Consider the following 25,975-nt stretch of genomic DNA (forward strand, 5'->3'; position numbering starts at 1 on the left):
AAGATAGTTCACGCCCAGTAGCATGTGAGACGTGTGAGCCAAGTGAACCATGGCAGAAAAATGGGAAATGAGAAATCATATACTTTTCTGCCACCATTCATAATGTCATAACGTTTTATTTAATATCCCAATTTCGACAACATATCAGACAATATGCTAATGTGAGCAGTAGTTTATTTGATATACAAAGAGAGTTGTTTTGCTTGTTTTAGGGCTTTGCGACTCTTTGCAAGATAGCTGCTGCTGCTACACGTTGGGAACGACATGATGTGGTATATTAAAAACGAAATGACTCGAATTAATAAATGAGTTAAGTAAGTGTAAGTTTACGTTATTACTAGACAAACTTGTGTAGGCGGGAAACAGCGAACCAGCTCGATTAAGTACATAGTCTTTGAATAGGTTGCGCACTTGTGGTTCTCTGGGTATGCCTGATTTCATTGAAGGAGTATCCCGGATAGAAACTTTGTACTTTACAGCTGAAGCGAGTCCAAACCCCGCCCGACAACGGGTGAGCTGTCTGAGAAAACACGTTGACCCTGTCGAGCAATCTAGGGATCGTCTGAAATGTATTGTTTTAGTCGTACTGTCGAACAGAGCCCTACTTTATATTTTACGATAGAGACAAAAGTCACATCACATAAAGTCAAATAAATAAGATTTGTACAAAATAATTTATCTGATAAATCTCAGACGTGTGTGTCATTTATTTTCAACCAAACGCCGAGTTAGCTGAGCTAAGCTACACGACGATGATCCCTAACCGTGACGCAGCTGACGCGCGGAGCACATTGGCGCGGAGGTTTGTTTGGTAACTTCTGTTTTGTGGTCATCTTCTGACTTTTTGTGCCTGTTAAACGTGAGTTTTCTGAATGATTCAGACACCTAAACGACATAACATGAATGTAACGTTGCATACTTAAATGAACTATTACGTCGCATATGTGTTACAGCTATTGAATTATTTCTCTAGCTACAGTGTAGTGTTGTGTTTTATTAGAAGAAGCTACCAGGACACATTAGCTTGTGTAGTCACTGCGGATGCTGGCCACTACTATAAAACACTTATCTTATCAGTGTCTTATCTTTATATTTCATCAGATGATGCGTAAAAAGCGACGCACCTCTGTGGACAAAGGAGAAGCAACAGCTATCACCACTAGTAAGTTTCACATGGGCGTCACAGCAGTTCATCAATCTACCCTGTAACTGAGCTGTATTATTCCCACTTAAAGTAGAATAAGTACATCAGCAGCATGGCATCCTGTGAAAGGATGTTTTACATATTGCTGTTTCAACATCCTCATGAACTACAAACTGCACCAATTAGACACATTTCTAAATATCACTCCCACAGAGGCAAAGAAGAGCCGCAGCACTGGTCGCCAGCCTAAAGGAGATGTTGTAGAGGAAGCAAATCAAAGTGTATTTGCAGTGTTTCTGAGAGATGCTGGTGTCACTTTGAAACAAGGTGGCACGTCCAACGAGATAGGTACACATACTGAATTTAAGTTTCTAACATGATGGAAAAATTAAAAAATGAAATGAATGAAATTAGTTTGTTAATGTTGTCTTTTCCTAATCCTTTTCCTCTTTATCTTTCTCTATCCAGCTGTTGACCAAATAGTTTTCCAAAAAAGGATACAGCAACAATTACAGAAGAGCCCCAGGTATCCAGGAGTAAGTATAAGCATCATCCTCATACACACAAGAAATCGAGGTATTTAGCACAGGACAGTTATGCTTCATTGACGTTTTATTGGTCAGATTATACAGGAGTTTATCTCTGGATTGGAGTCTCATATTGAGGACCCTGAGAGATTTAGGAACTGCCTCCTACCATGTGTTCCACAGCTGTCGGATGGAGATGCCAGGTAACTGAACGCAGCGCTGCAGGGCGTCTCTTTAATTTGACTTTAAAATGGAGGAAACCACTACACTGCTGACATATTTCCTCTTCTCTTGTTTTTCTGTCAGCTCATTCCATGAAAGTCTACTACGCATGCTGCTGGCGATTGAGATGCTGCAGGTACGATTGTGCCATAGAAAGCTGCTCTTTCACACAGAATGTGCCCCGAAAAACAAATACACAATGTTTCTTGTTGTTATCAGGCATGCAAATGTGTATTGGCTACACTATCTTCTAAAAATACAAATCTGCTTTTGTTTTTTTATTGCAGACTTACATTATAAACACGCTGCTCGAGAAGCTTCCTGAATTTATGTTGGATGGGTTAGTATTACTCTTCTCTTCTCCGTATTTTGCATTATTTCTCACAGTTTTCTCTCATTTATAAATGTCATCTTGTTCTATCCCTCACAGTACTGGAGATGGTGGGCTCAGTATTCCACGCATTATTATTAACCAGCTCAAATGGCTTGACAGAGTTGTGGACAGCAAGGTAGTAATTTCAGTGATGATAGGTTTTGTTGTCATACTTACATACTCAGTTATTACAGCTATTAAAGTTGTAACAGTGTTTTCGTTTTTGCTGATCATTAGGTCTATAATTATGTATTCCTGCATTTAGTTCCTTATTGTGATTTTTCTTGTTTACTTCTACCCTCTTTTTGGCCTGGTTCTGTGTTTGAAGGAGCTGGCAGTGAAACTCATGGAGCTGGTGTCGGTAGCACCAGTGGAGGTTCAGCGTGACATCATCACCAGTCTGCCAGAGATACTGGAGGACTCCCAGCACAATGACATAGCCAGGCAGCTTAAGTATGGACCAAGAAATCTCTACTGTTGAGCTGTAGTTCTTGTACTGTACAGTATGTGTGGTTTTAAACGTAACGTTGCTCTCCTCACGATTCTCTGTAGCTCTTTACTCCAAGAGAACACTCAGTTGACTGTCCCCATTCTGGATGCCCTCTCTAGTCTGAACCTCAGTTCCTCATTACTGACTGAGGTAGTACACATATATATACTCAGTTTTGGTGGATTCATAAAGTACTGCTGGATCTTACTTCAAAGATACATGTTGCTGTGTGTTATCTTACTGTAGGTTCGAGAAGCAGTTATGTCTACATTGACCGCTGTGCAACTGGAGGACCTACCTGTGGTCGTCAAGTTTATCCTTCACTCTGTCTCAGCCTCTGATGCGTATGAGGTTAGATCTCTGAGTCATGTTTACAGCATTTTAATACCTGTACTAATATTTTTACCTTATTATTGTTGCTTTGTTTGAAATCTTGTTTGTGTAGGTGGTGTGTAATCTTCGTAAGAAGCTGGAATTGGAGCAGTGTGTTCTTCCCCCAGTGTTGCAGGCCTCTCAGAACCGCATGAAGAGCAAAGGAGCAGCACTGTAAGACACCACAGATTCCACTTCAATGACACCTTCACATTAACAAATATAATCAGGAACCTGTGTTGGAGTACACCAGAGGGCTGTTGGTGTTGTATTCCTGGTGGTTTAATCTAATACATTTTGTTCTGGAGCAGGCCTGCTTCCACACCAGCAGCTGGCAGCAGCCAGGACAGCGTTACATTGACACTGGACGGCATCAAGTCAGCAGTGCGATTCCAGAAAACAATTTCGGAGGCTTGGCTGAAGGTGGGAATAAATAAAAAAATAAAAAAAAATTCTTGTTTTGTAATATTTATGTTTTTATAGCTAATTTATGTTGTAATTTGTTTTTCATTAGGCAATAGAGTCTGTGGATGAGGCAGACGACCATAAGGTGAATGTTATTTTAGTTTTTATTTGCATGTCTGTGAGTGAATGTGACTATCTCTCACAAATGTCTCTACTGTTCCATTTCAGGTACTAGATTTGTTGGCACTGTTCATCCTCCACTCCACAAACGCTAACCAGAGCCGACGGGGAGCAGAGAGGGTGCTGAAGCTCAAAGTGAGGACTGGACTGATCCAGGAGGCTCTGCTACAGAGGACCTTCAGAGACTATTCTCAGGTGGGTCAGTCTGCAGACATGCAAGCTTAAAATTTTCTATGAACAATGTGGCACTTAAAATCTTTTTTGCGCATGTGGTATTTCATTGTTCTTTGTTAAATATGTTGTACTTGTAACTGATGGCACTGTAGGTTATGCGAGGCTATTTCCCCTCCATCCTGGCTCTGGCTCAGAGTTTGCTGCGCTCCACAGACCCTTGCGTGGTGCCTTTTGGTGGACACATGTACAGACACTCATTCACTGCGTTTGATTCTTACTGCCAGCAGGTGAGTCTGACATAGACTTAAGTATATCAATGTGTGTCAGGAGATTGTCACCTATGATGAATTTCACCTATGATGATTTCCCTCCTTGCTAAGAAACCCTGCAATCAGACAGATGAGACACAGACAGTGTTCTTTTATTTATAGTCATGTGATATAAGAATGTACACAGTGTGAGTGGGTGTGATTATGTGTATGTGTGTATGTCTGTGTGTGTGTATGTCTGTGTGTGTGGGAACCGGGCTATCCGGTCCTGGGGTCCGTCAGTTATGTGTGTATGGGTGAAGGCTGTGTATATACCAAAACAGTAAGATAGCATGAGTGCAGAGTGTGACAATATGATTAACTGTTTTACAGTTTTCTCTTAACAATGTGTTTTAATATAAACGAACCCGAGTCATGTCTGATATTTTTTAGGAGGTGGTGGGCTCTTTAGTGACCCATGTGTGCAGTGGTGTGAATGGGGAGGTTGATGTGGCTTTGGAACTGCTCTGTGGCCTGGTTACAGAAAAACCCTCAGAAATGTCTCTGTATGCTGTTTTTGTCAAGGTAATGGCGTGTTTCAACTCTGTTAATGCTGGTAATTTGAAACATTTAGAAAATCTGTATAATGAAATCAACATTGTACACACAGGTTTTGGTTGGTTGGTTCTTATGGTGATGTTCATATTGAGTATCTTACCATTGTGTATTTAAAACAGGGAATCCTGGACTATATGGACAACCTTGCGCCCCAGCAGATCCGAAGACTCTTCCATCTCCTAAGCAGGCTGGCATTTGGGCAGCAGCAGCAAGGCGCTCACATCCAGGTCACTGCTCACTGAACCTTTAATTCAACACATTTTTTTACCTTTGTTGTTTTTTTCTCTGTTGACCTGCTTCTTATTTTCTTTTCCCCTCAGGATGACATGCACATCGTGATCCGCAAACAGCTTTCCAGCACTGTGCCCAAGTACAAACGAATTGGCATTATAGGTGCTGTCATGATTGTAGGCAGCATGGGGGCCTTTAGGTAAAAAAAAAAAATATATATATATATATAAAAGCTGAATTTTCATTCTGTCTCTTTAGCTTTCTATTTATTGGTCACACTCTTTGTCCACATTCAGGCGAGTGAAGGAGTCACAGAATGGATCACTACCCCAGGAGACGTTCAGACAGGTAAATAATAGGAACAATAAAAGCAAACAATCATCTGTGAATAGCTAGCTTTTCTTTATTTTTCCTTTCTGTTCAGTTTATTTGGATTTGTTTGGATAGCACATTTATGTTAATGCATTTGGCTTGTTGTAGGTGATAGCCTTGTTGGAGCTGGTGAAGTCGAGCAGTGAAAGCACACCTGACGCTGCAGCTCTGTACTATGATGAACTGGCCAATCTGATCCTGACCTCTACCTTGGACCCACAGGTGCAGGTGTGTCATAAACTAATTCTTCCAACACTTTGTTTACCAATCACTCTTTTATTAATTTATTGATTTATGATTGTGTGTCAAGTTAGTTTGTTTATTGACACATTGTTGACTTGCAACCAGCTTAGTAGGTGCAGCTACGTAATATGCATTTTGGTCTTTATGTGATTAGGAACATATTGGAAAGAGTGTCCTAGATGACTTTCAGGATGACTTTGTGGTGGATCTGGGTCCGGAAATAACAGGGTTAGTTATAAACAGCAGCATCAGAAAACAAACAGAAACTATCCTTAATTATTTATCCCTATAACTGGTGTAATCATTCCCTCCTGTGTATCTCAGTTCCTTTCCTTTTCCGGCCCGTGTGATGTACAACCTGGATGAGGAGGAGAGTCAGGGAGGCATTGCTATCAACCTGCTGCCTCTTTTGGCTCAAGAGATGCTGAACAAAGCAGAGCAGCAGGGTCCAACTAAGAAGACACACAGGTCAGTACTACCACTCCTACTGACCTGTACATTACATTATCATCAGATTCACAAATTCAGTTTATCATTTCTATTTAAACCCTTACTTCAATCAATAAGACTTTACATTTGATTATTTTGTGCAGGCGTGTGTCTCCTCTCTGTCTATCACCATTTTTTCGCCTCCTGAGACTATGTGAGGAGAAACAACACCAGGGAAACCTAGAGGAGATTGATGCTCTGCTGGGTGAGGAAGAAGTAACTCTCTTATACAAGCCAGTTTGTTCTCATGCATGTGGCTGCAAAACAATTTGCATCTGCCTGTTTATATTTGCTTTGCCACAGGTTGCCCCCTTATCCTCACCGACATGGATATAGTAGAGAAGGTTGAGAGCCTGTCAAAAGTAGAGAGGGAGTACCTCTGTACTTTGCTCTTTCACACCATCAACTGGTTCAGAGAGGTAGCTGCATTTTATTTTTCAAATAGGCCTTGCAGGTTGGACAAAGTTGTCCTCAAAAGTAGGCGATATGTGACTAAAGCTGCCATACCCCTATTTTTGTGGTAGGTCATAAATGCATTTTGTAGTCAAAAAGAAACTGAGATGAAGATGAAAGTGATGACTCGTCTGCAGAATGTCACCTACCTACAGACACTGTTGGAGAAGTCTTTGGCTGGTGAGTTTTATAATCATCAAAACCTGAAGGCCTCCTAATCTGATCCAGTGTGGTAGGAATTCTAAGATTTAAGAATGATATGCTCTATTTCCACTTTGTGTTTCAGGATCACCTGGCTATGTTCCACCTGTTGCTAACTTTGATGGAGAGAGCACAGATGGAGCTGTAATTGGTTCCATTACTGCTGTGAATAAGACAAAGAAAGGTGACAGAAGAAACCAAAAACTCTGAAGTATTATTGCTTATGTGACTGCTTAACTCGCATATGTTTTTTTTTAGATGGCACAGGAAAGAAGAGGAAGGCCCCTGGTAAGAGCTCCTCTGAAAGCAGCTCGCAGCTTGATGAGACGACTGATGCTGTTGAGACGCAGCAGGTAAACCTTGACCTCTCATGTTAATCTATTTTTAATAAAACCAATTAAAAAAAAAAAAAGGTGATTCTGTTTGTGCTAAAGGATCAGTCAGAAAAGGAAAAAGAAAAAGAGGTCCGACAAGGGGTAAATCTGGGAGCCTACAGGCAGTTTTTCAGGGAGCTGGACATGGAGGTGCTTAGCGTGCTGCAGTGTGGTTTGCTCTCTCGCACTCAGCTGGACTCTGAGCTCCACACTGAGGTGAGAAAAAGATTAAGCATAATAAATACAGTAACTTTAGTTTTCCTGTAAAAGCAGGCAGTCTTAGTAATAAAACTACATTTTAAAACATTGTGTTAAAGTGAATTTATGTAATATATGCCAGTGAATCTGATATTCTTTCGTGCTTTAGGTGCGAGAGGAGGTTCTGCTGGGTCCTGCTGAACTGGTTTTCCTTCTGGAGGATATGCTCCGCAAACTCGAGTTCAGTCTTACAGCCTCCCCTGCAAAGAGAGCTCCTTTCCTTAAGGTACAAAAAAAAACTTTCTACAGAGTGAGCATCAGAACAGAAGCAGAACATTTGCAGGCAATGCCTTTAACAGGGAGGACCAAACAGGAAAAAGTCAAATATGGTAATCTAGATTTAATTTGATACAGGCAAATGATAGTAATCTATGACATGACATTAAGAACATCTGAGTGACAGTGACATTTAGGTACAGCTGTATAAGTTGGTGAAATCTAGCTCTTTTTGAGTCAAAGTGTAATCAACTACTTTCTTCTGCAGGGAAGGACAGATAAGAGTGTTGGGTTCTCCCACCTACAACAAAGGAGCTCTAAGGATATCGCTTCCTGCTGTGTCCAGTTGTTGCCGGCCCTCTGCTCGCACCTAGAAAACTGCCACAACTATTTTCAGGTACAAAATCACACACTCTTGAGTTATTAGAAAAAATATATTTTCCAACTTTAATGAAATATTCACCATATGCCTCTTTACATTTGGCCCTTTTGACAGACACTGCTATCTGAAAACAATGGTGTTGTGGATGGACCTGCAACAGATGTGCATGAGCACCAACTGATGTCATCAGCTTACCAGCTGCTAGTGCAGGTCCTGAACACCACCTTCAGCTGGTGAGAAGGACCATGGGACATCTATTAGAGCAGTATTTCTTTGGAAGTGTTAACGTATCTCTGTCCCCGACTGAATTCCCTTATATCATGGTATGCATTTGTCAGGTCTGGATTCAGTCAGCCAGGTCAGCGGAGCTTGCTAAAGAAGGCTCTGGGAGTTTTGGCTGGACGACTCAAAGAAGGAGGTGCTGAGCTGACACTGGAGCAGCTCATAAAGTGAGTAATAAAGGAGGCTGCAAGGGACAAAGGATAACAATAATATTGAGTACATTATTTTCGTATTTTGAGTCATGACAGATTGTACCTTTGCCTCCTGTTTTGTTCTGTTTAGACACAGCTTCGAGTACCTTGTAAACTTCCGTAGTACAATGCCAAGTCTCAGCACAGCACTGTGTCTGTCCCAGCTTCTGGCCACTGTGTCTGAGAAAGGAGGGAACTCTGCTGCCTACAGAGAGCAGACAGGTCTGTCTGACATGTTGCCTCATTTAAATGAAAGTATGTACTATTAAAAAGGATGTGATGTAATTGGATGAGTTTTCCCTCTAGCTTCCTTAGCAAAGGGTTTCCTGAGCCAGAGCTGGGTAACAGCCAGTGGAGAGAAGGAGCGAGGGAACAAGTTCAATGAAGCACTTCATGCTCTGCTAAGGTATGTCTGCATATCAGAAAAGTTGCATATAGAATCACATACATACATACAGAACATTGTTACTGGTATATACAGCATGATGGGTAACAGCATAGTATCACATTTGGTATTGCTTTATGTTATGTGTGAACATTCATTTCTTTTTTTAATTTTTTATTTATGTGTCACTGCCATCACTTTGCAGCATTTACCTGGAGCTTGTTGATGATGTTCTGAAGGCAGTGGAGGAAATAGCTGGAGAAGGAATCCCTGAGCTCCTCAATGCATCAAAAGATGAGAGCTCTGCGTCGTGGCCCACTCTGAGCAGGTAGATCCTCACCTCCATCATTTCTTTGTGCTTAGTTATGTTAGATTATAATAGAAGGACACTTTCAATTTACTGAAAGTTTATTTATTCCATTAATTTGATCGCTGCTTTAATTTGATCTACATAATTTGATTTACAAGTGGACAAGTTGATCTTTTGTTTTGATTAAAATATTTTTTGTCATATTAGGGAATTTCTGTGTTTAGTGTAAAGAGTATATTCCTTTATAATATTATTATTCTGTTGGTCATCCTTCCACTATTTTCGCTTTCTTTTCTTTACAGGCAGACAATCTTGGTGTTCTATAAAGTTTTGATGGCCAAGCTGGAAAAAGCAGTCAAGAAGATTCCTGCTGGAAAAATCAGTGACAATACTGAGGTCAGCCACTGAGTGTTGCACTAAACATACGTATTGTATTTGCAGTGAACAGTGTATTTCTATGTACTTTACAGACTGCTCCTCTAAGAACTTGCAAATGGCAAATCAACAACCATAGTATTAAACGTATAAATGCCAAAATGATAATTAATTAATTAACTAACCAAAAATGTATTGTGTATTAATTTATGCATACTTAATTAGTTTATCCTCAATTGTTCCTAATGATTCACATGAGTTAGACCATGTTGCTCATGTTCTTCTTTTAGGCCCAGAGTGAGAAGCTGCTGACGTGGAACCTGGCTGTCAGAGATTTTCACATCCTGGTCAACCTAGTTAAGGTACATTTGTCTGTCAGGATAATCATGTAGTTGTAAATGTACAGTAAGCTGACCTCTCCTGTTTCCAGTATTTAGTTAACTACTGGGTTAGGTGTTCTATGTCATTACTTTTGAACTTAAATGATCATTTAGACCCATCCCATATATTTCATTTATTGTATTGAATTTAACTGTATCTGCTTACCTATTTATTATTTCAGGTGTTTGACTCTAGGCCTGTGCTGAATGTATGCCTGAAGGTAAGTTGGTTGTGCATGGGGAAAATGATTTCCCAGGCAGCTGTAGATGCTGTAGTAACAGGTATAATATTGTTATTGGTAGTATGGACGCCTTTTCTTGGAGTCTTTCCTGAAGTTGGGGATGCCACTGCTGGACTACAGTTTCAAAAGGCATAAGGTACAAATGAAATCAACTACACTTAATATAAATGTGAAATTATGTATAAATATGACTTGATAGTCACAACTACAGAAAAGCCTTCTTTGTTGTTAATAAAAAAAATGCTGCTGTATTGTCTTTAAGATGGATGTCCAGAGCTTACTGAAGACCTTCCAGCTCAGCACCAGGCAGCTGCATCACATGTGTGGGCACTCAAAGGTAGCCATATGTCACACCCTTTAATTCCTGTCTAATCGCTCTGCACGCACTGCTGGGAAATCTATTAATCAAGCAGTTTAATTATTTATGTGACATTAGAAAAAAGGCAACCATAGAAAGTCTGAACAGAACATACAGTATGTTGATCTTCAGGTGGTCATTAACTACCATTGTCTTCATGTGCTCAGATTCACCAGGATACAAGCCTGACCAACCATGTACCAGCCTTAAAGAAGAGCCTTGAGCTGTTTGTGTACAGAGTGAAGGCCATGCTGATTCTCAACAACTGTCAGGAAGCATTTTGGATAGGCAACCTGAAGAATCGCAACCTGAAGGTACGATGTTGTTGTACTTGTATTAATGTGCCTCTTTGCAATTTGAGTCATCTTTAGTCTAGAAGGATGATATGCTGTATTTGGCAGGGCGAAGAGATTCTGTCTCAGAGGTCACAAGCAAGTGATGAGGAGGAGGAAGAGGAGGAACGTTCAATGCAGCCTCAGGGACAATCGGAGGATGAGGTACTTTTTTATTTGCATGTTTTGGCCAATCTCTCAGCAAAAGTGTCTATAAATGTTAACATTTTATTGTATTCATGTTTCATACACATATGAAAAACTAGGAAAGAAAAATATGACTATTGTTTTAGATATTCCTATAACAAATAAAAGCGTAAATCTGTACCATTTTTGACAGAACTTAACTAAATTGACCAAAGTCTTCATAGAATTATATATGTTAAATTATTAAATTTATTAAAGTTCAACATTTACTGTAGTTGGAATAATTCATGTGAGCATATATTTAAAACTTCCTGTGTTCCTTTTGAAAAGTGCAGACTGGGAGGAAATATGGAAATTTAGTAGCAAGAGCAAACTAAATAAACCTTAAGATTTTACTGATCTGTTAAGAGGCAGTTAAAACAGCACTGATTAGACAAGTGTCAGAGCTTTCCAGCAAGCTAATGATTAGTTAACAGGGAAACTGAAATGATATGTTGTCAGTCCTAAGACACCGTGTTCAGAAGCATCTGAATTTCTGCTTCATGTAAACTGGTCCAGAAATCTGCATGTTTATGAAAATGTGTCTGGTGTGCTTTCTGCAGGCCGAAGATAGTGACTCTGAGGAAAGTAAAGAGATTACAGGAAGAAAAGAAGATATGGATCAGGATGATATTACAGATGACTCTGAGTAACACTTTCTACTTTCTACCTAACAGAATAATAAATTGTTTCAAATGTATTGAATGATTGTGTTCATGGTGCAATGTGCAGGTGATGTTCAATAATATCAACATACTGTATATTTACAGCTCTTGGAATGTGGCAGTAACACTGCAAGCACATTATAGAATATATGACATTATAAAGGATTCACTTTATGTTGAAGATGAAACATGCCTAGTAATTAGGTGTTTTCAATGCTGATGTTCTAAAGAAAGGGCTTTTATTGTATTCGCTGGTGACAAAATAAAATATGAATTGTCAGTTAATTTATTTTATTTAATTAGGTAAAATCTCACCGAGTTTAGGAGCTTTTTTTTTTTCAAGAACAACCTTGCCAGGATGTTTTATGAAATCACCACGTCAACAGCTGGGATTGGCCTTCTCATTCTGCAGTTAACAGTGACAAAAATAATCAAAGTGAATAATACAAAGCAGACTTTGTGTCACTTTGTGGTGATTAGTGAAGTCTGGGAAAAGAACATCACATCCCAAAGACCGAACACTGATCTTTGTTCCTAGCAAATCCTATGACAAGGGATGTGAGCCTTAAATGAAGGGAAACAAGCTCTTTAAAATTACACGCTCTTCAGAGCTCGTTGTTGAACATGTTAAAACAGGACTTCAACACTGATTCAAAGTTTCTACACAAAGGTCAGGGTTTACAATAACCTAATAGCGTTCCCTTTGCAGATCCTTCAGCTTACATACTGCTACATTCTGCATTCTGCATGTCAAGTCGTCATGTGCAGGACTGCTGAAAACCTAATTCGACCTCATTCAGAAAGTTTAATTGAGATTTAAATTTTTCCATGTCCTGGTTCATACTTGTAGCAACCAGACTGAGTCTCAAACAACATAACTCAGCTGTATCTGACCTGTCAAAGGGACTATAGGAAATGAAACAAGTGGCCCACAAGGAGAAATCCACTATAAAACACTATTATGTGCATGTAGGCTATTATACAAGACTGTCTGAGCACTAAGGTCAACATTTCCAAACCAGTGTGTCCCTAAACTAGAAATCCTGGATAAACATGGATTGACGCTGTCATTAGAAGCCTCTTTGTGGAGGTGGCTTGTTGACATTACATTAGTGACTGTGTGTGTGTGCTCATGGTGTATTTGTTGTAAGACTTCCAAGGTTCAAATTTAAAAACGTACCCAAAGGCTAATAAAGTAAGCTGTTCTCTAGTTTTAGGATCCTGTAGGGATTCTGCCATTAGTCAGTTTGAGGATTTGTCTCTGCATGACACCGTGTCTTAAGTCGCCTATCTTTTTATTCACATTTCCATTTTTTTTTCTCCACTAGTTTTTATGGCAAAGAGACCCCCTTGAATTTCACCATCCACCAGCAACACGTTTTTCTCAAGTGATGATAATGATGCACTACAGATCGGAGCAGATGTATAGGAACCTGTACGACACAATAAGCAATATATGGCAATAGCAGTATACTATAAACCACAACAGAGAGCAGAAAGCTTCAATAAAGTAAAAGCAAGCAAAGAAACCTCAACATGTTGAGCATTAATGCTTAAAACACCTGATTCTGTCCAATATATCCATTCAAGTAAGTGTTTACATGCACAATGTAAAAATCCAGTAGATTCTGTTGAAACCTGTTTCTGTTTTTATCATTTATTAACTCGTGTAATTGGATGGACTGTGGACATTAGCAGGAGTAAACAATGTGGGTGAAACGTGCTAATGTTTGACTGAAAAGTACCTAAACAACAGAAAGTCGGTGTGTAACGACCTCAATCAGCGTCCTGGGTTGGACCACAAAGGTAAAAAGGTTCATCTTTGCCATAAACGCGTGTACTGTGACCACTAGCTAAGGTTTACGCATATTATAAGAAGTAGCATTTATTTTTACAATTACGTGTGCAGTAGATTCATTAGTTTATTATTTATCCTTTAAAATACGGAAAATATTCGTTTAAAAATGCCTTCAACCCCCCCTCCTCTGTGGACGCGAATGGTACATCCGGGAAGCATGTCCCACTGTTTGGGGAAATACCATAAACAAGCTGTCAGCTGGAACGAGGATCTTTCCTTTCGTCTTAGGTTTTCCGGACTGTAACAAACACATGTTAAGCTTCTTCTTGAATAGCCACCGCTTTATGTTGTCATTTGAAACTACTGGACCACAGTGTCGCTGTGTGTGACCCGGAGGAGGACGTCGGGCTTTTGACAGATTTGGCCACATTGCATTGACTGCAGCTGAACCGCTTCGTGAACATGTCTGATCTAATACTGCTGCTCCTGATAATCGTGCTCCTGTTGTGTTTGTTTGCGACGGTGGGGGGCTTCCTGATGTACTCGGGGCTCCTGTCAGACGTGGTTATAAAGACCGGGCCGCCTCCCATCAAAACTGTTACCATTGCTTACAAGTTCAAAGAGGGATTATACAAGGATTGCGGTGCAGCCTTCACAGAGAGCTGCAGCATTGGGCCAAAGCTGAGCGCCATCGGTGTCTTCTACGATGACCCCAAACAGGTGAGACACACGTATTCAGTCTAACTACACATCTACAAATCTGTGTTTCCACTCGACCATATGACATAAGCAGAAAACCCAATGCACTTTGTAATCTGATAATATGTAAGTGAGATATGTTTTGTTTAACCTGGAAACAGTCCTAAAGGTCACTCAGATGTTCACAATGTGTATTTAGGACTTAAAGTTCAAAGCTGCAGGACTAAGATGACCAACCAGTCATTTAATCTATGCGCCCTGTCTGTAAAATGTCAGACAATAATGAAATGAAGTGTCTAGCATAGTTTCCTGGCTTTCAAGGTGACACCTTCAAATGTCTTGTTTTGTTTGATAAACGATTAAACCTCTAAACTGAAAGCAAAAACACTGACCGGTTTTTAAATGTGATACTGTTTTCTTTTCTTTCCTTTTTTTTTTTTTTTGGTAGGTCAATGAAATGTCTTTGACTGTTTTTCAGACAGTCCAGGTATTTGAAGGCATCACCTGGAAGTGTGGGGAAGTGGGATAGACACTTTTGGCACTTTTCACAGTTTCTAATGTTCAACAAATGGTTACAAACGGTTTTCCAATTAATTGAGAAACTAGACTAATCAGTAATGCAACTATGGGTTTTTTTCTGCAAGCCTGCAGGAAATCCAGCAATTAATCACCTTTAGGAAGCTTTTTACTGTTTAGTACAACTAATGTTTTTTCTATTTTCTGTTTACTTAGGGTTAGACAGAACTGACTTGAAGTCAAAGAGATGTAGAAGTGTAATGCACAGTGCAAGTAGATGTAATTCAGTGTAACTCTTAATGTATGAATCATAGGGTTAAATGTACCAGTAGCCTTTTGACAGAGCGGCGCCTGAGTGATGAAACCAGTCAGCTGTTCAGTGCCACGTTGCACTGTTGATATTTTTTTTCCTCTCGTCTGTGGCTCCAGGGTGTTTTAGAGTTTGTCTCCTTCTGCCAAGGAGCACGCTGAAATGCTGTATGCTAACTAGACTCCAACGTGGAACCGGCACAGTTCCCTCATGTGTCTGAACAGAGGGGACAGATGCCTAAAAACTCTTCAGTTTCTTATTTAGTCTAAAATTTATGATCCTGCACTAAGTATGCAAGAAGCAGTGAATTCCCATTTGTCACCCTGAGCTATATCAAAACCAAATCTTGTAGAAATGGGTCACCACACAGCGGTTATCTGTGGTTGTCTCCTGGTTTAATTTCAAATACCAACACTGGTCATGAGTTGAGTTTTTCAGTCAACAAAAAATAGCAACAGCTGCTTGATAGATGGGAATGTTAATTGACTTACTCTCTGATAAGGAAGGTATACACACACATAAGCTGTGTAGTAACACAACAGATTCCCCACTGAGATTGTCTATTAATAGCCTGTTCCTTGACTTAACAACTAACTGTTCACCTCTTTTGTTATTTGGTTATCGCTGAGTTAGTTGTGGTCTGATGTAAATAAAATGGCAAACTAAAGCCAAAGGTAGCACAGTAAGCCGGTCTGTATGATTGGCACGGCTTCTAAAGGTGGCATGGCTAGTAAAGTTCAGTCTTTTATTGTCGTTGTCGTTGTCTTGATGCCAAATCATAATTTCATGAAGTCATAAGCCTTTGTAGCACGCTGGCGGCACTTTGTATTAGTTGCTGTGCTTTATGTCTGTATCCTGCTGACGTTAGAGTGCCAGTGTCTGTGTGGCGTGCAGCTCAGTTTTTTAAACTAAAAGCTTTTAGTGGAAACCCTGACGGTGAGTCATACCAGCGGAAAGTTGTGGCAAGAGCTTTTCAAACTTTTCTGCTGGTGTCACAATTTGTGGAGAGCCTATATCATTACGAGCTATTATAAGATGTTCAGAGGTCTCTGTAACCACCAGGCTGAAGTGATTTTTACTTTAAATGAACCCAACGACTCTGTCCTGGGATTTATGTTTATTTTGATATATTCTAAAGATATACTAATACTAACCTCTTGTGGAGAAGAATTTGTCATCTGAAATATTGCGGTGATTATAATAATTAGTAAGCACTGAATGACTGACGGGAAATTCAACATTGAACCATCACAGGGCAGTAAACACACGTGTTTGCTGTTTTCAGTGTTTGGCTTGTGACGTGGGATAATGTTGACCTCCTCTCTTTCACAAAGGGCAGGAGTCAAACACAAAAGTAAACGTAAAACGTGAGAGTGTCATGTGTCTCAGGCTTGAACTCTAATAGAGCAATGAAACCTGAATGTTGTGTGCACGTTGTTTCCCCTGAGAAGTTTAAGGGGTTAATGTGTCAACTTATCTTTATTTACAGCAGACTTTGCAACTTGCTGTGTTCAGACTTGACCTTATTACTTAAGTATGTCTTAATGCCTTTGCATTCTGTATAATCAACAACTGACTCTGTTCCTGCCTTGTTCTTAAGTCATTAAATGTGTTGTAATGATGATGTAGTAGTCAGGATTTATTCAATGAAAAGTGATTCTTTGAAATCCCATGTGAAGATTTATGTACTGTTTCTGGTTTTAAGTGAAATGATTACAACATTTGCCTTAGAAAGAATTTACCTGCACATTAAAGTGTATGATGGATTCTCTTTGTACCGAGCCACAACGGCTCCTTGAGAGACAGTCATAGCCAGAATCAGTGCCTTAAACTAATTGTTATGGTTACTATGCAGAACACTGTTGTACATGTGAAACAGAGGGTTTCAGTTCTTGTTTTTACAGGTATTTGGGCACCATGTTTTTTGAAAATATTGTTTATTTTAAGCATATTTTGCTCTCATCAAGCCACTGAATGTGTGATACACTGCAAGACTGTCTGGTTGCTGTACTCATAGGACCACTAGATGGCAGTATTATCATTGAAATAGTTTGTGTAGGAGGCAGGAGCATCTGCAAAACCCCATTGATCTTTGTATTTAATTTATTACCATGAAATGAGTAATGTAACTTACCCATATTAAAATAAGTTGCTGTGTATTGGTTGATGTGATATAACACAGTGGTTGGAACCAGAGTATAGCTGGGTTTCTGTGAGCGTTCTCATCTTGCATTCATATTTTAATCCAGTCCCAGTTTGACAACTGTGAGGGAAGCCAACAAGACTCTGGGTGCTGAGGGTCATGATTCAAGATGATATTATAGTAGCTGAATATATTGTATATCTGGCAAGTTCGGCAGTTCTTTACACTGTTTCATTTCAGTAGATACCACTGGTGCACTTTTGAGCCAATTAGCACAACTGTGCATGTGCATATTCATGTATGTTGGCATTTGCATGTATAATTGTAATTGTCATAACTTATTATAACAAAAACCTGAGGACTGAACAGTTAAAACACTTTTGCTCACAGAGTCAATTAAGTAAACACCCATACAGGCCCATAATGCTGGAGATTACACTTAAACTAACCCGACTATTTAAGGCAGCGTCGCATTAAGCTCAGCTGTAATGGTGCTTTCAGACTTGAAGTGCAGACTAAATGATTGGGCTTCTTGGTTTTAGTCCTTTGTTGTGTTGTTGAATGGAAAGGAGTAAATAATCCCCGAGCAGATTGCCTGTTTGCAGGGAATCTCCAGAGCAAAATGCATTAATAGGAGTGGGCAGCAATAAACGCCTAGAGGCCTATGTGAGTGTCATACCAATAAACTACCAGGAAGGAAGCAACGAAGAAAGATTAATATCAATTTAATATCTAGGTGCAATTAGTTAGTTCAGATTAATGGATGGATTTCGTTAAGCATACTACTGTGTGGCTATAATCCAAGTCTGTTCATACTCGGTGCAGCAGCACAGCAAATGCAGCTCCCTCAGATTCTGATAACATGTTGTTTTTAGACTAAACTACAGCTGCCATTTGGTTTGTCCTCTGATCTCCTGAATTCTAAATTTGTTTTAGCAAAAGTGGGAATTCAGAAGCAAACCTGCTCATGGTTCCCCGTGACAAGAAGGAGAAAATGAAATGTCATGTGTAGACATATATGGGAGTGGCAGTGAGAGATGAGGCGAGGTGTGGAACTGCCTTGAAAGAGCGGTATAAATTGGTAGGAGTCTGACTCACCTTGAGAGCCTCGCAGTGCTCCAATTCATCAATCGGAATTTCAGATCAGAGCACCGAGCATCGCTGCGTTCTCACTCAAATTTATTAGCATTTTACTGCCGCTTGTCTGTCTGTCGACAGCAACAACATGAAAGGAGGGGTTTCTAGCAAGGAGCTGCTGCTTTTAAAGGTGGATATAAAATGAGAAATAAATACGCTTATACTCTGAAGTCTCGTCCCGCAGGTCTTCAAGTCAATATTATGCAAGACTGTGGACATGCTGGCTCTCCCCATAGTAAAGCAGCCAGTTAATGTTTATGAACATCTCTACAGTGACTGAGATACTGCAAAACAAGTAGGCAGCAATCCAGACAGAATCTATTAAATGGTGAACAGCTTATTTATCCTGACCATAACTGTTGAGTGATCCAGTGAATCACAAACTGTGCAGAAAAAAAAAGACATTGATTTCCAAGCTGACATGTTACGATTAGTCAGTGGAATAAAAACGGTGAAGAATGCCTTTAAATCGTTTCCACCATCAGGCGTGTGACATGTATTGGCTTTTCATTCTGTGTTACGATGCACAGGATATTGGACTACATTGCCGAATATTTATCAGAACAGCTTGCAGGGAGCAAGTAGGTGGAGAAAGAGAGATGAACAGTTGTAGAGAAGGAAGCAAGCCTATGCAGAGGAGGGAGGAATTAATTTCATAGCGCCTATTAGAGAAGATTATCTCCCTGCTCTATGACATCTGGCTGGAGGAGTGCCACACCATGTCCAGCTGGCCAAGGAGCGGTGAACCAGCTCCACAACTGTGGTGAAGGAAAACTGTCCTGCCTCCAGCAGGCTGCTTATCCCCGCCAGTAATTATACATGCCAGAACTCCCAGGATGCCATGTGTAATTACCAGCTAAGTCTGAGCTGCACTTGGTGAAAAAGAGAGAGAGGGACTGGAAAAAGCGAGTTCTGCTGGCTCCTGACTCCTGAAGGGGCCAGTGGGGTACACACCTCATCACTGCAGTTGATATGTAATCTGATTTGGTTGCTCGAGGCCCCCCTTCCACAGGAGAACGTGGGGATGTTTTGAACTTTGTTGTTTGAATAATTATTTTAATTCACACATACAGCTGGATTAATATGAAAACTGTAGTTTCTTTCTTTTTAAATCACTTTGCTTCAACTGCTCCACTGCAACTCCTGCTCCATTAACTCAGGTGCAAACAACCCATCGCAGCATACCTGTGGTCCATGCGCTGTGCAGCTCCGTTAGTTTCCGTTCCCTTCCTGGCAAGTTTGTCTCTGCTGCCTCTTTTGCCTGTGGGGGGTGAATGGTTTACAATCAGCCGAGACAGGTTACAGCTCTGACACACTGAGCCAAACGACAGCTCTTGTTGAGAGATTTGCTTATCCTGTAGGCTTCTGTTCCTCTTGCCCCCCATGTGTCAGGTTTCTTACTTGTTCATGGAAGTGCCCTAAACACCATCTGTCTCAGTGTTTCACTTGTAGAACCAGAATGATACTGTGAACCACTGAACAGAAAGACAGAGCTCTACAGCGCGGGCGGTGATGTGGATTGTCTGTGCGATACATTCATCTGATGCAATTGGACTGTAGATAAAATATGATTTTTGGGCTGTTATCCGCTCTTCGCAAACTTGGGGCATGAATGCTGCATTTGCTGCTTGTCATGCTTCACTGCGGACATTGATGTGCAGACGGTGTAAACGTCCGGAGAGGCTCCAAATTTGCAGATTTATTGACTGCAGTTCAGTGAAGTATCCTTGTACAATCACAGCCTCTTAACTCCATTCTGGCATAATGGTCAACCCAGTTTACCAACAAGAGTGTGAAGGGCAAACTTGTTGTTTGGCTCTCATTCTGAACATTTTTTGACTTCATTGAATTTCATTGGCACTTCTTTAACTTTCATTTTCACTTGCTGAACTCCATTTCACAGAATAACCTCTAAAATAAAAAAAAAAAAAGCTAATTTCATCTGTTTGTTGGAAAGTCCTTGATTTCTGCCTCACAGCAGTGCGGCCATGTTCGCTTTTACAAAATTTGCAGTGCGTTATATGGCAAATGTATAGGAAGCAGCTGTTATTCTCTTTCAATGTTAACTGCTCCCACTCTGCTAATTTAGATTCACATCTTGTTGATTGGTTGCTTGGCAGTTGTGTTTTAATGAGCGTGGTGATGGCCCTCTTTCAGGCAGAGTGCGGGTTGCTCATTATGATTCTGTCTTTAAGGTACAGTAAGGCTGGGAGTTGGCTGCTTGCCTCGTTTGTCCCTGTCTTCTAAAACCTGCTAACACTTCAGAAAGGACCATTGTCAAAAGGGCACCACTGGAAAAACAATGCATCCCATGTGGTGATAGCCAGAAGGGAAATGATGCGGGGCCAAGAGCCGGTGAGATGAAGAGAGTAAATCCTCATTACGTGTCTACTAATAAAGACTTACCTCTGTCAGGCGTACCTTTTTATTGTTGGAGAGCCCTCATTCATCAAAGAAGATCCTTGTAGCCTCAAGCAAAGAATTGCTTTTGAAATTACTTTTTCTCCCAACAGGTCCTCATAGACATGGCTTAGAAGAATAAGGTAGGAATGGGGATGGCACCATTTGCGAGAGGAAGTCATCTTTGAGTCTCATGGGTCATGAGCTCTACCAAAGCTGGCTGTATATATATATATATATATATATATATATATATATATATATATATATATATTTTATCTTTATTTTTTTGCCGCCAAATTCAAGAAGCCTGCTTGGTAAATAGGGAAATATGGGAAATGAACCACTGCTGCACACGACATGAGCTGGGGCACATTCAGACACAGTTAATATTTTTTGTCAGTCTTCAGAGAGCCTCATTGTGCATTCATTGGTGTTTACAAGTCACTGTTAAGTGAAGTTTTTCTGCACTTTGGTACAGAAACATAAAATATAGTCAGTGTTACACTCCACATTCTTCCCATTATCTGACTCTCTGCTTCTCATCCGGGCCAATCAAAAGCCACAGTCGACTTTCCTCAGCTACCTGTGAAAAATGGAATCGCACGCTGTCTTTCAGAACACAGCTCTGGCAGCAGATTACTTTCAGAGCGCCGCTGCCCAACGTGGACACTATCAGAGAATTTCTCCCTTTTTTTTCGTGGTGTTAGAATTTCAGACACAAACAAAACAACTGTGGTGGGGAAGACAAGAGAAGTCAAGTACATGGAGTGGTGTTTCTCTCTTTCCTAATTGCCTGTAGTCTCTAGGGTGCGTTATCTGGAGGAAAGCGGAGAAGAGATGCAGTCAGGGCTGCTGTTTGTTCTTGCCACTGTGTGGGATGTGAGTGATAGCTCGAGCCCTGAATGATATCATTACTGAACTACTGGTTTGGCTAACACACTCTAGTCTATCAGTGCAGAAAGCATGGGAGATAGTGAGATGGTAAGATATTGAAGAAAAACTGTGGGAGGACAGTTGTCATCCCGTCTGTTCAAATGGGTATTGTTGCATCTTATCATAGTCCGTCAGTGTTGACAAGGAGTAGCACAGAAGCCTTACCTATACATAAATGAATTTAGATGAGAACAAAAAAAAAGCTAAAAAAGAAACAACCATACCAGTGCAAAGAACTAGTGTGTAATTCATTATTAATACAGTGATAATTATAGTTTTACTAAATTTGTGTTTTCCAAATTAAGAAATTCAAGCTTTAAAATCCAATGTAATTCTTTTCAGTCTGCTCAGTTTCTAAAAGTTCCTGCATCTTGTGAAACACACTATTTCTTCAGAATATTATATCATATTGATTGCTGCCACACTACCCAGGCCTAGTGTACAGTTACATTTGTCTCGATAGCAGAACAAATCTTGTTAAAATAAAAGTAATGTATTTAAAGATCATGTTTTTTTATATATATAATTTCTAAAACTGTATATAAATGTTACTAGAATAGACATTGTCAGCTGCTGCAATAATTTACTGCAACAATGCTCAGAGAGCCATTGTGAGTGTCTCTGTTTGCCGTGACTCATTGCTTCTTTGTAAATAGATGCAGTATATCTCATGCTGCTGTGATTGAATAATTCCCTGACAAAAGCAGGTGATTCGTGTTCCCTGACTCACTGTTGGGCATTGTGGCGAAAGGGTCTCTGTCAGGTGACACTAAAGATTATCTGCTCATGCTGAACAGGCACTGTCAGTCATTATTATTACCTGCATGATACAGACATTAAGAGGCACTGAGGGTTAGGGGTGGGGTGATCAAATAGATTTATCTCAGCTGGGGAGTCTCACCGGCAGCCAACAACACTGAATTATGGCATAAAAGCTGCTGCATGAACAAAGTAGAACAGTGGGAACGGTGCAGTGTAGTAGCAGCACAATGCAGTCAAAAATAGCCCTCAATGTGAGAAATGAGATGAAAAAGGAGTGAAGGTTGTGGTGTTTAGATGTGATAATTATGTGTGGATGCCAGGGACGTGAAGATGAGTGTTGCTGGCTCCCATCTGTGCCCCCTCAGTGCCAGCCCTCCACAGACGTCCACTGTCACAGAGCAGAAAGCAGCAGCAGGTCTTAAAACCCCTGCCACTGTTTGTGCAGGTTTTAACCCATTCGTTGTAAATTCTATACATTTTCTATACTTTTTATTTTATTTTGGTCTTTCAAATTAATTAATGCAGCCTTCCAGATCGCTGGAGTGACTTTCTACTTTTAACGACAGTATGAATATCAACTTGCAGAGACTTCAGACTTGGCTTGACTTGCTTTGACGTAACCCATCGCTGTGACGATTATTTTTGCTTCTATTTGTGTCCACAAAACATTAGTCATAAATGTCCTTGCAAGTAAATTTTCTACTGATACACATACCTTTCTATTCGTCTTCTCACACGGCATCATCGTAATTGGCAGTTGCACTATGTCAAGATCAAGAAAACGGTGGGCAGAAATGTGAAATGTACCTGCTTGATCTTCAGTAAATTGACTTTAACATGCTAAATGGCTGGTGGTATGGGCCTTTAACAGCAGCTCCCACTCTCCGTCTGCAGTGCTACAGACAAACTGCGAACAGATGTGAGTGGGAGAATCTCTGTCAGATCGTCTACTGAGTGACACCTTGCTCTGTGATTGTGTCTCTGTCCATTTCGCATCTGCATGCAGATGTGGGCATATTAAGAGGCATTGTGGTTCAGAGGCATTTAGGTGGAGAAGCCCAAAGTTCTAGGTTTTGCTTCTGATATCAGGTGACACCAAAAGAGAGACACAATCCCTGTGGATTTCAGGAGTGCTGTTCTAAATGTAGCTGAACCTACATATATCAAAACGTTAACAGGCACTAACATACAAAATCTAAAATCTCAGACATGATCGCGCAATGTCTGACATACTTGACTAACGTACTTTCTAGCAGAGAGACAATTTGAACTGCCACACGTGTGACCTCGCTGTCAGCTATCTGTAGTGGGATGTTTAGCAGAGCTGGCAGCCCTCTGTTCAGTGACACTTCAGAGTATGTGAAGGTGCAACGTCTCCACAAGTTTGAATCAAATGGCTTCTGTGTGCGGTTTTGTGTTGATGCTGCATTAGGCACACCGGTGACAGACTGGTTACATCATCCCAGGAACTGCCTGTTTGTTTAAGGATCTATTGAATATGATGAAGTAACAGCACGTTGATTTTATGTACATACAGTTGTATGGAAAAACTACCTAATTAAGACCTGTCTTCAAAAAGGCAAATTTATGCAGCAAACCAGTACATTGCAACATTTTCTTTTAACCGCAGTAATAAATTGATGTGATTTGAGGTGCTGTCATCATATATATACAGTATTTTGTTGTGATTGTGTAGTAATTTTGTTTAAACTAATTTAAAATAAAACATCTGTGAGTATACTGCATTCATCATCATTTCATTATGATAAAGTGTCTCCTCTTACGCTACTTCACTTCCTTGTCACAAAATCTCCTGCCTCATTACCACCTTCTTTACTAAATGGACCATAATAATAAAAATAAATCTTTTGCCTCCAGTTTGATTGTAGTAAGTATTTATCAGCAGTGTAAAAAAAAAAAAAGGGTTGGTAAACCAGGACAAGTTTGCACTAACAAGTTAAAGAGGTGAGGCTAATGAAAGCTGTGGTGCATCATCTGTATATCATCTGTATATCAGATAATGTCTTTGTTCAGAATTGACTGTACATTAGTCAAATAAGCTACTGTTATTGAGAACCTTAACACATTTATTTATCTATATCTCAGATCCAACACAATTGTGATCTAAGATGCAGTAGAACTGCTTGAAAACGGTCACATGTCTCTGCCAACAGATGGCGTTGTTTTGCTGTGTGTGGGGGCATAAATATGTATAAGGCACTACTGGTGTGAGGTGACTCACTGAAGGGTTTCAAATGAATGTGTGGATGTTAATATACTTTATATCCATTTCCTCTCCCTCACTGTCTCCTCAGAGGCCGTCACAGAAATGTCGCTATGTGGTGGGCAGCATCCTGTCCGAGGGTGAAGAGAAGCCAGACGAAGAACTGCAGAAGATGTATGAGAAGTTTGGCTTCAAGGTGTTTTCTCTGCCTGAAGTGAGCCATGCTGTGACCACCAGCTTCCCCTGCACCACCCCACTGTCCTATGTGCTGGGACCTTACAGGGTCTACCCCAGGCTTGCTTCCTATATTGAGGTACAGATAATATGAGAATATGTTAACATAATTTGGTTCCACCTGAAAACACCCAAATAACTCTAAGGCTGTAAGACTTTAAATCAGAATTTAACACTGGAAAACACCAAACAGTGTGCCTGTCTCCTATTTTCATTAGAAAAGGTTGTCTTTCTTAAATCATTACTTGTTTCACACCCTCCTCCCACTCCCATTTTATCATATTAAAAAGTAAGTGAGGTTTTGTTTTTTCTTTCTGATGTGCCTTTATTGGCGTGGGCGGTAATCATCTTGTGATCATACAGTATGTCTCCCCTTTTCTGCTTACCACATGTCAAAAGACCCTCACTTGTGTTGTTTAATTCATCACATGAACAGATGTGGTCATTATAGTAAATTAAGAATAGATGGAGTAGTAGGAAATGAAGGTACTTCTGAGTCCTGCGGCCCATATGCTGGACTCCATGTCCTCAGGACAGGCCCTAAAAAGCTACTGACATTTACTGATGACATTTGCACACATGGATTCATTTAGGGGCATCCCACTGCATGAATAATGCTCCACATGTGCTTTTATGCAAGAGCTTGTGTGCGTGTGTGTGTGTGCGCGCGTGTGTGTGTGTTTTGTGTGCACATATGTCCATCTGTTTATTTGTCACTTCACAGGAGGTAAAAATGAGCCGATTGTTAGTCAGCAAATGTACCATTATGTCTAGAAATGATTCTGGATCATTAAATTGTGGGTTAAAAAAACTTTCTCCACGTTTTCCTTGGTAAGTAGCTTAATTTTTTGCAAATTTTTGAGCTTCTTGCATTTTGTATGTGTTTATTTGTTAAAAATACAAAAGCTCAAAAATGAACATCCCCACAGTCGTTTGTCCCCCAACAGTGACTCGTTCTTCATTTACTAGAACTCCATTAACTCCATTAACTCCATTAACTCATTTAGTGACCAGCTGCTTCTTTATGTCTGTCCTAGGGGTGTTATACCCAGATATTACCCCCTGACCCAAGGCCGTTTACTACAAGATAGTGATAAATGATCCTCGTTCCCCACCCTGCAAATAGTGCCAGTTGTTT

General features: G+C 40.3%; 2 protein-coding genes across 3 annotated transcripts in view; both read left to right on the forward strand.

The window, feature by feature from the left end:
- Positions 1-801: 801 nt before the first annotated feature.
- fancd2 (FA complementation group D2) lies at positions 802-11,958 on the forward strand. Of its 2 annotated transcripts, none has more exons than XM_026350156.1 (44): positions 802-859; positions 1,102-1,162; positions 1,358-1,492; positions 1,613-1,680; positions 1,768-1,874; positions 1,978-2,029; positions 2,181-2,233; positions 2,324-2,402; positions 2,595-2,719; positions 2,819-2,906; positions 3,003-3,107; positions 3,202-3,302; positions 3,440-3,551; positions 3,643-3,678; positions 3,762-3,908; positions 4,040-4,174; positions 4,589-4,720; positions 4,873-4,980; positions 5,074-5,183; positions 5,281-5,332; positions 5,465-5,584; positions 5,754-5,827; positions 5,924-6,067; positions 6,193-6,293; positions 6,392-6,507; positions 6,613-6,721; positions 6,828-6,926; positions 7,001-7,095; positions 7,177-7,332; positions 7,484-7,600; positions 7,859-7,987; positions 8,087-8,205; positions 8,311-8,421; positions 8,537-8,667; positions 8,752-8,851; positions 9,036-9,158; positions 9,443-9,536; positions 9,806-9,877; positions 10,078-10,116; positions 10,199-10,273; positions 10,400-10,474; positions 10,663-10,809; positions 10,897-10,992; positions 11,577-11,958. In XM_026350156.1, exons 2-44 carry the CDS (start codon positions 1,102-1,104, stop codon positions 11,664-11,666), a joined length of 4,338 nt encoding a protein of 1,445 aa, XP_026205941.1. In that variant the 5' UTR covers positions 802-859; the 3' UTR covers positions 11,667-11,958. The 2 variants fall into 2 exon arrangements, with proteins under 2 accessions (XP_026205941.1, XP_026205940.1); XM_026350155.1 differs by lacking the exon at positions 802-859 and adding an exon at positions 892-905.
- A 1,738-nt stretch (positions 11,959-13,696) lies between these two features.
- The window catches only part of tex264a (testis expressed 264, ER-phagy receptor a), a 53,599-nt gene continuing 41,320 nt past the window's right edge, over positions 13,697-25,975 (forward strand). The window contains exons 1-2 of the mRNA XM_026349955.1: positions 13,697-14,196; positions 24,695-24,916. Coding sequence (XP_026205740.1) covers positions 13,939-14,196; positions 24,695-24,916 — 480 coding nt within the window. The 5' untranslated portion in view covers positions 13,697-13,938. The remainder of the gene's footprint in view (positions 14,197-24,694; positions 24,917-25,975) is intronic.

This window comes from Anabas testudineus, chromosome 5, assembly GCF_900324465.2.
Source record: "Anabas testudineus chromosome 5, fAnaTes1.2, whole genome shotgun sequence".
NCBI classification, from domain to species: Eukaryota; Metazoa; Chordata; class Actinopteri; order Anabantiformes; family Anabantidae; genus Anabas; species Anabas testudineus.

Excerpts from the sequence above, each read along its gene's own strand:
- fancd2 (XM_026350155.1), top strand. Across the intron at positions 1,493-1,612 it reads TGGCACGTCCAACGAGATAG|CTGTTGACCAAATAGTTTTC; the intron begins GTACACATACTG and ends TTCTCTATCCAG. Across the intron at positions 6,294-6,391 it reads GGAGATTGATGCTCTGCTGG|GTTGCCCCCTTATCCTCACC; the intron begins GTGAGGAAGAAG and ends GCTTTGCCACAG.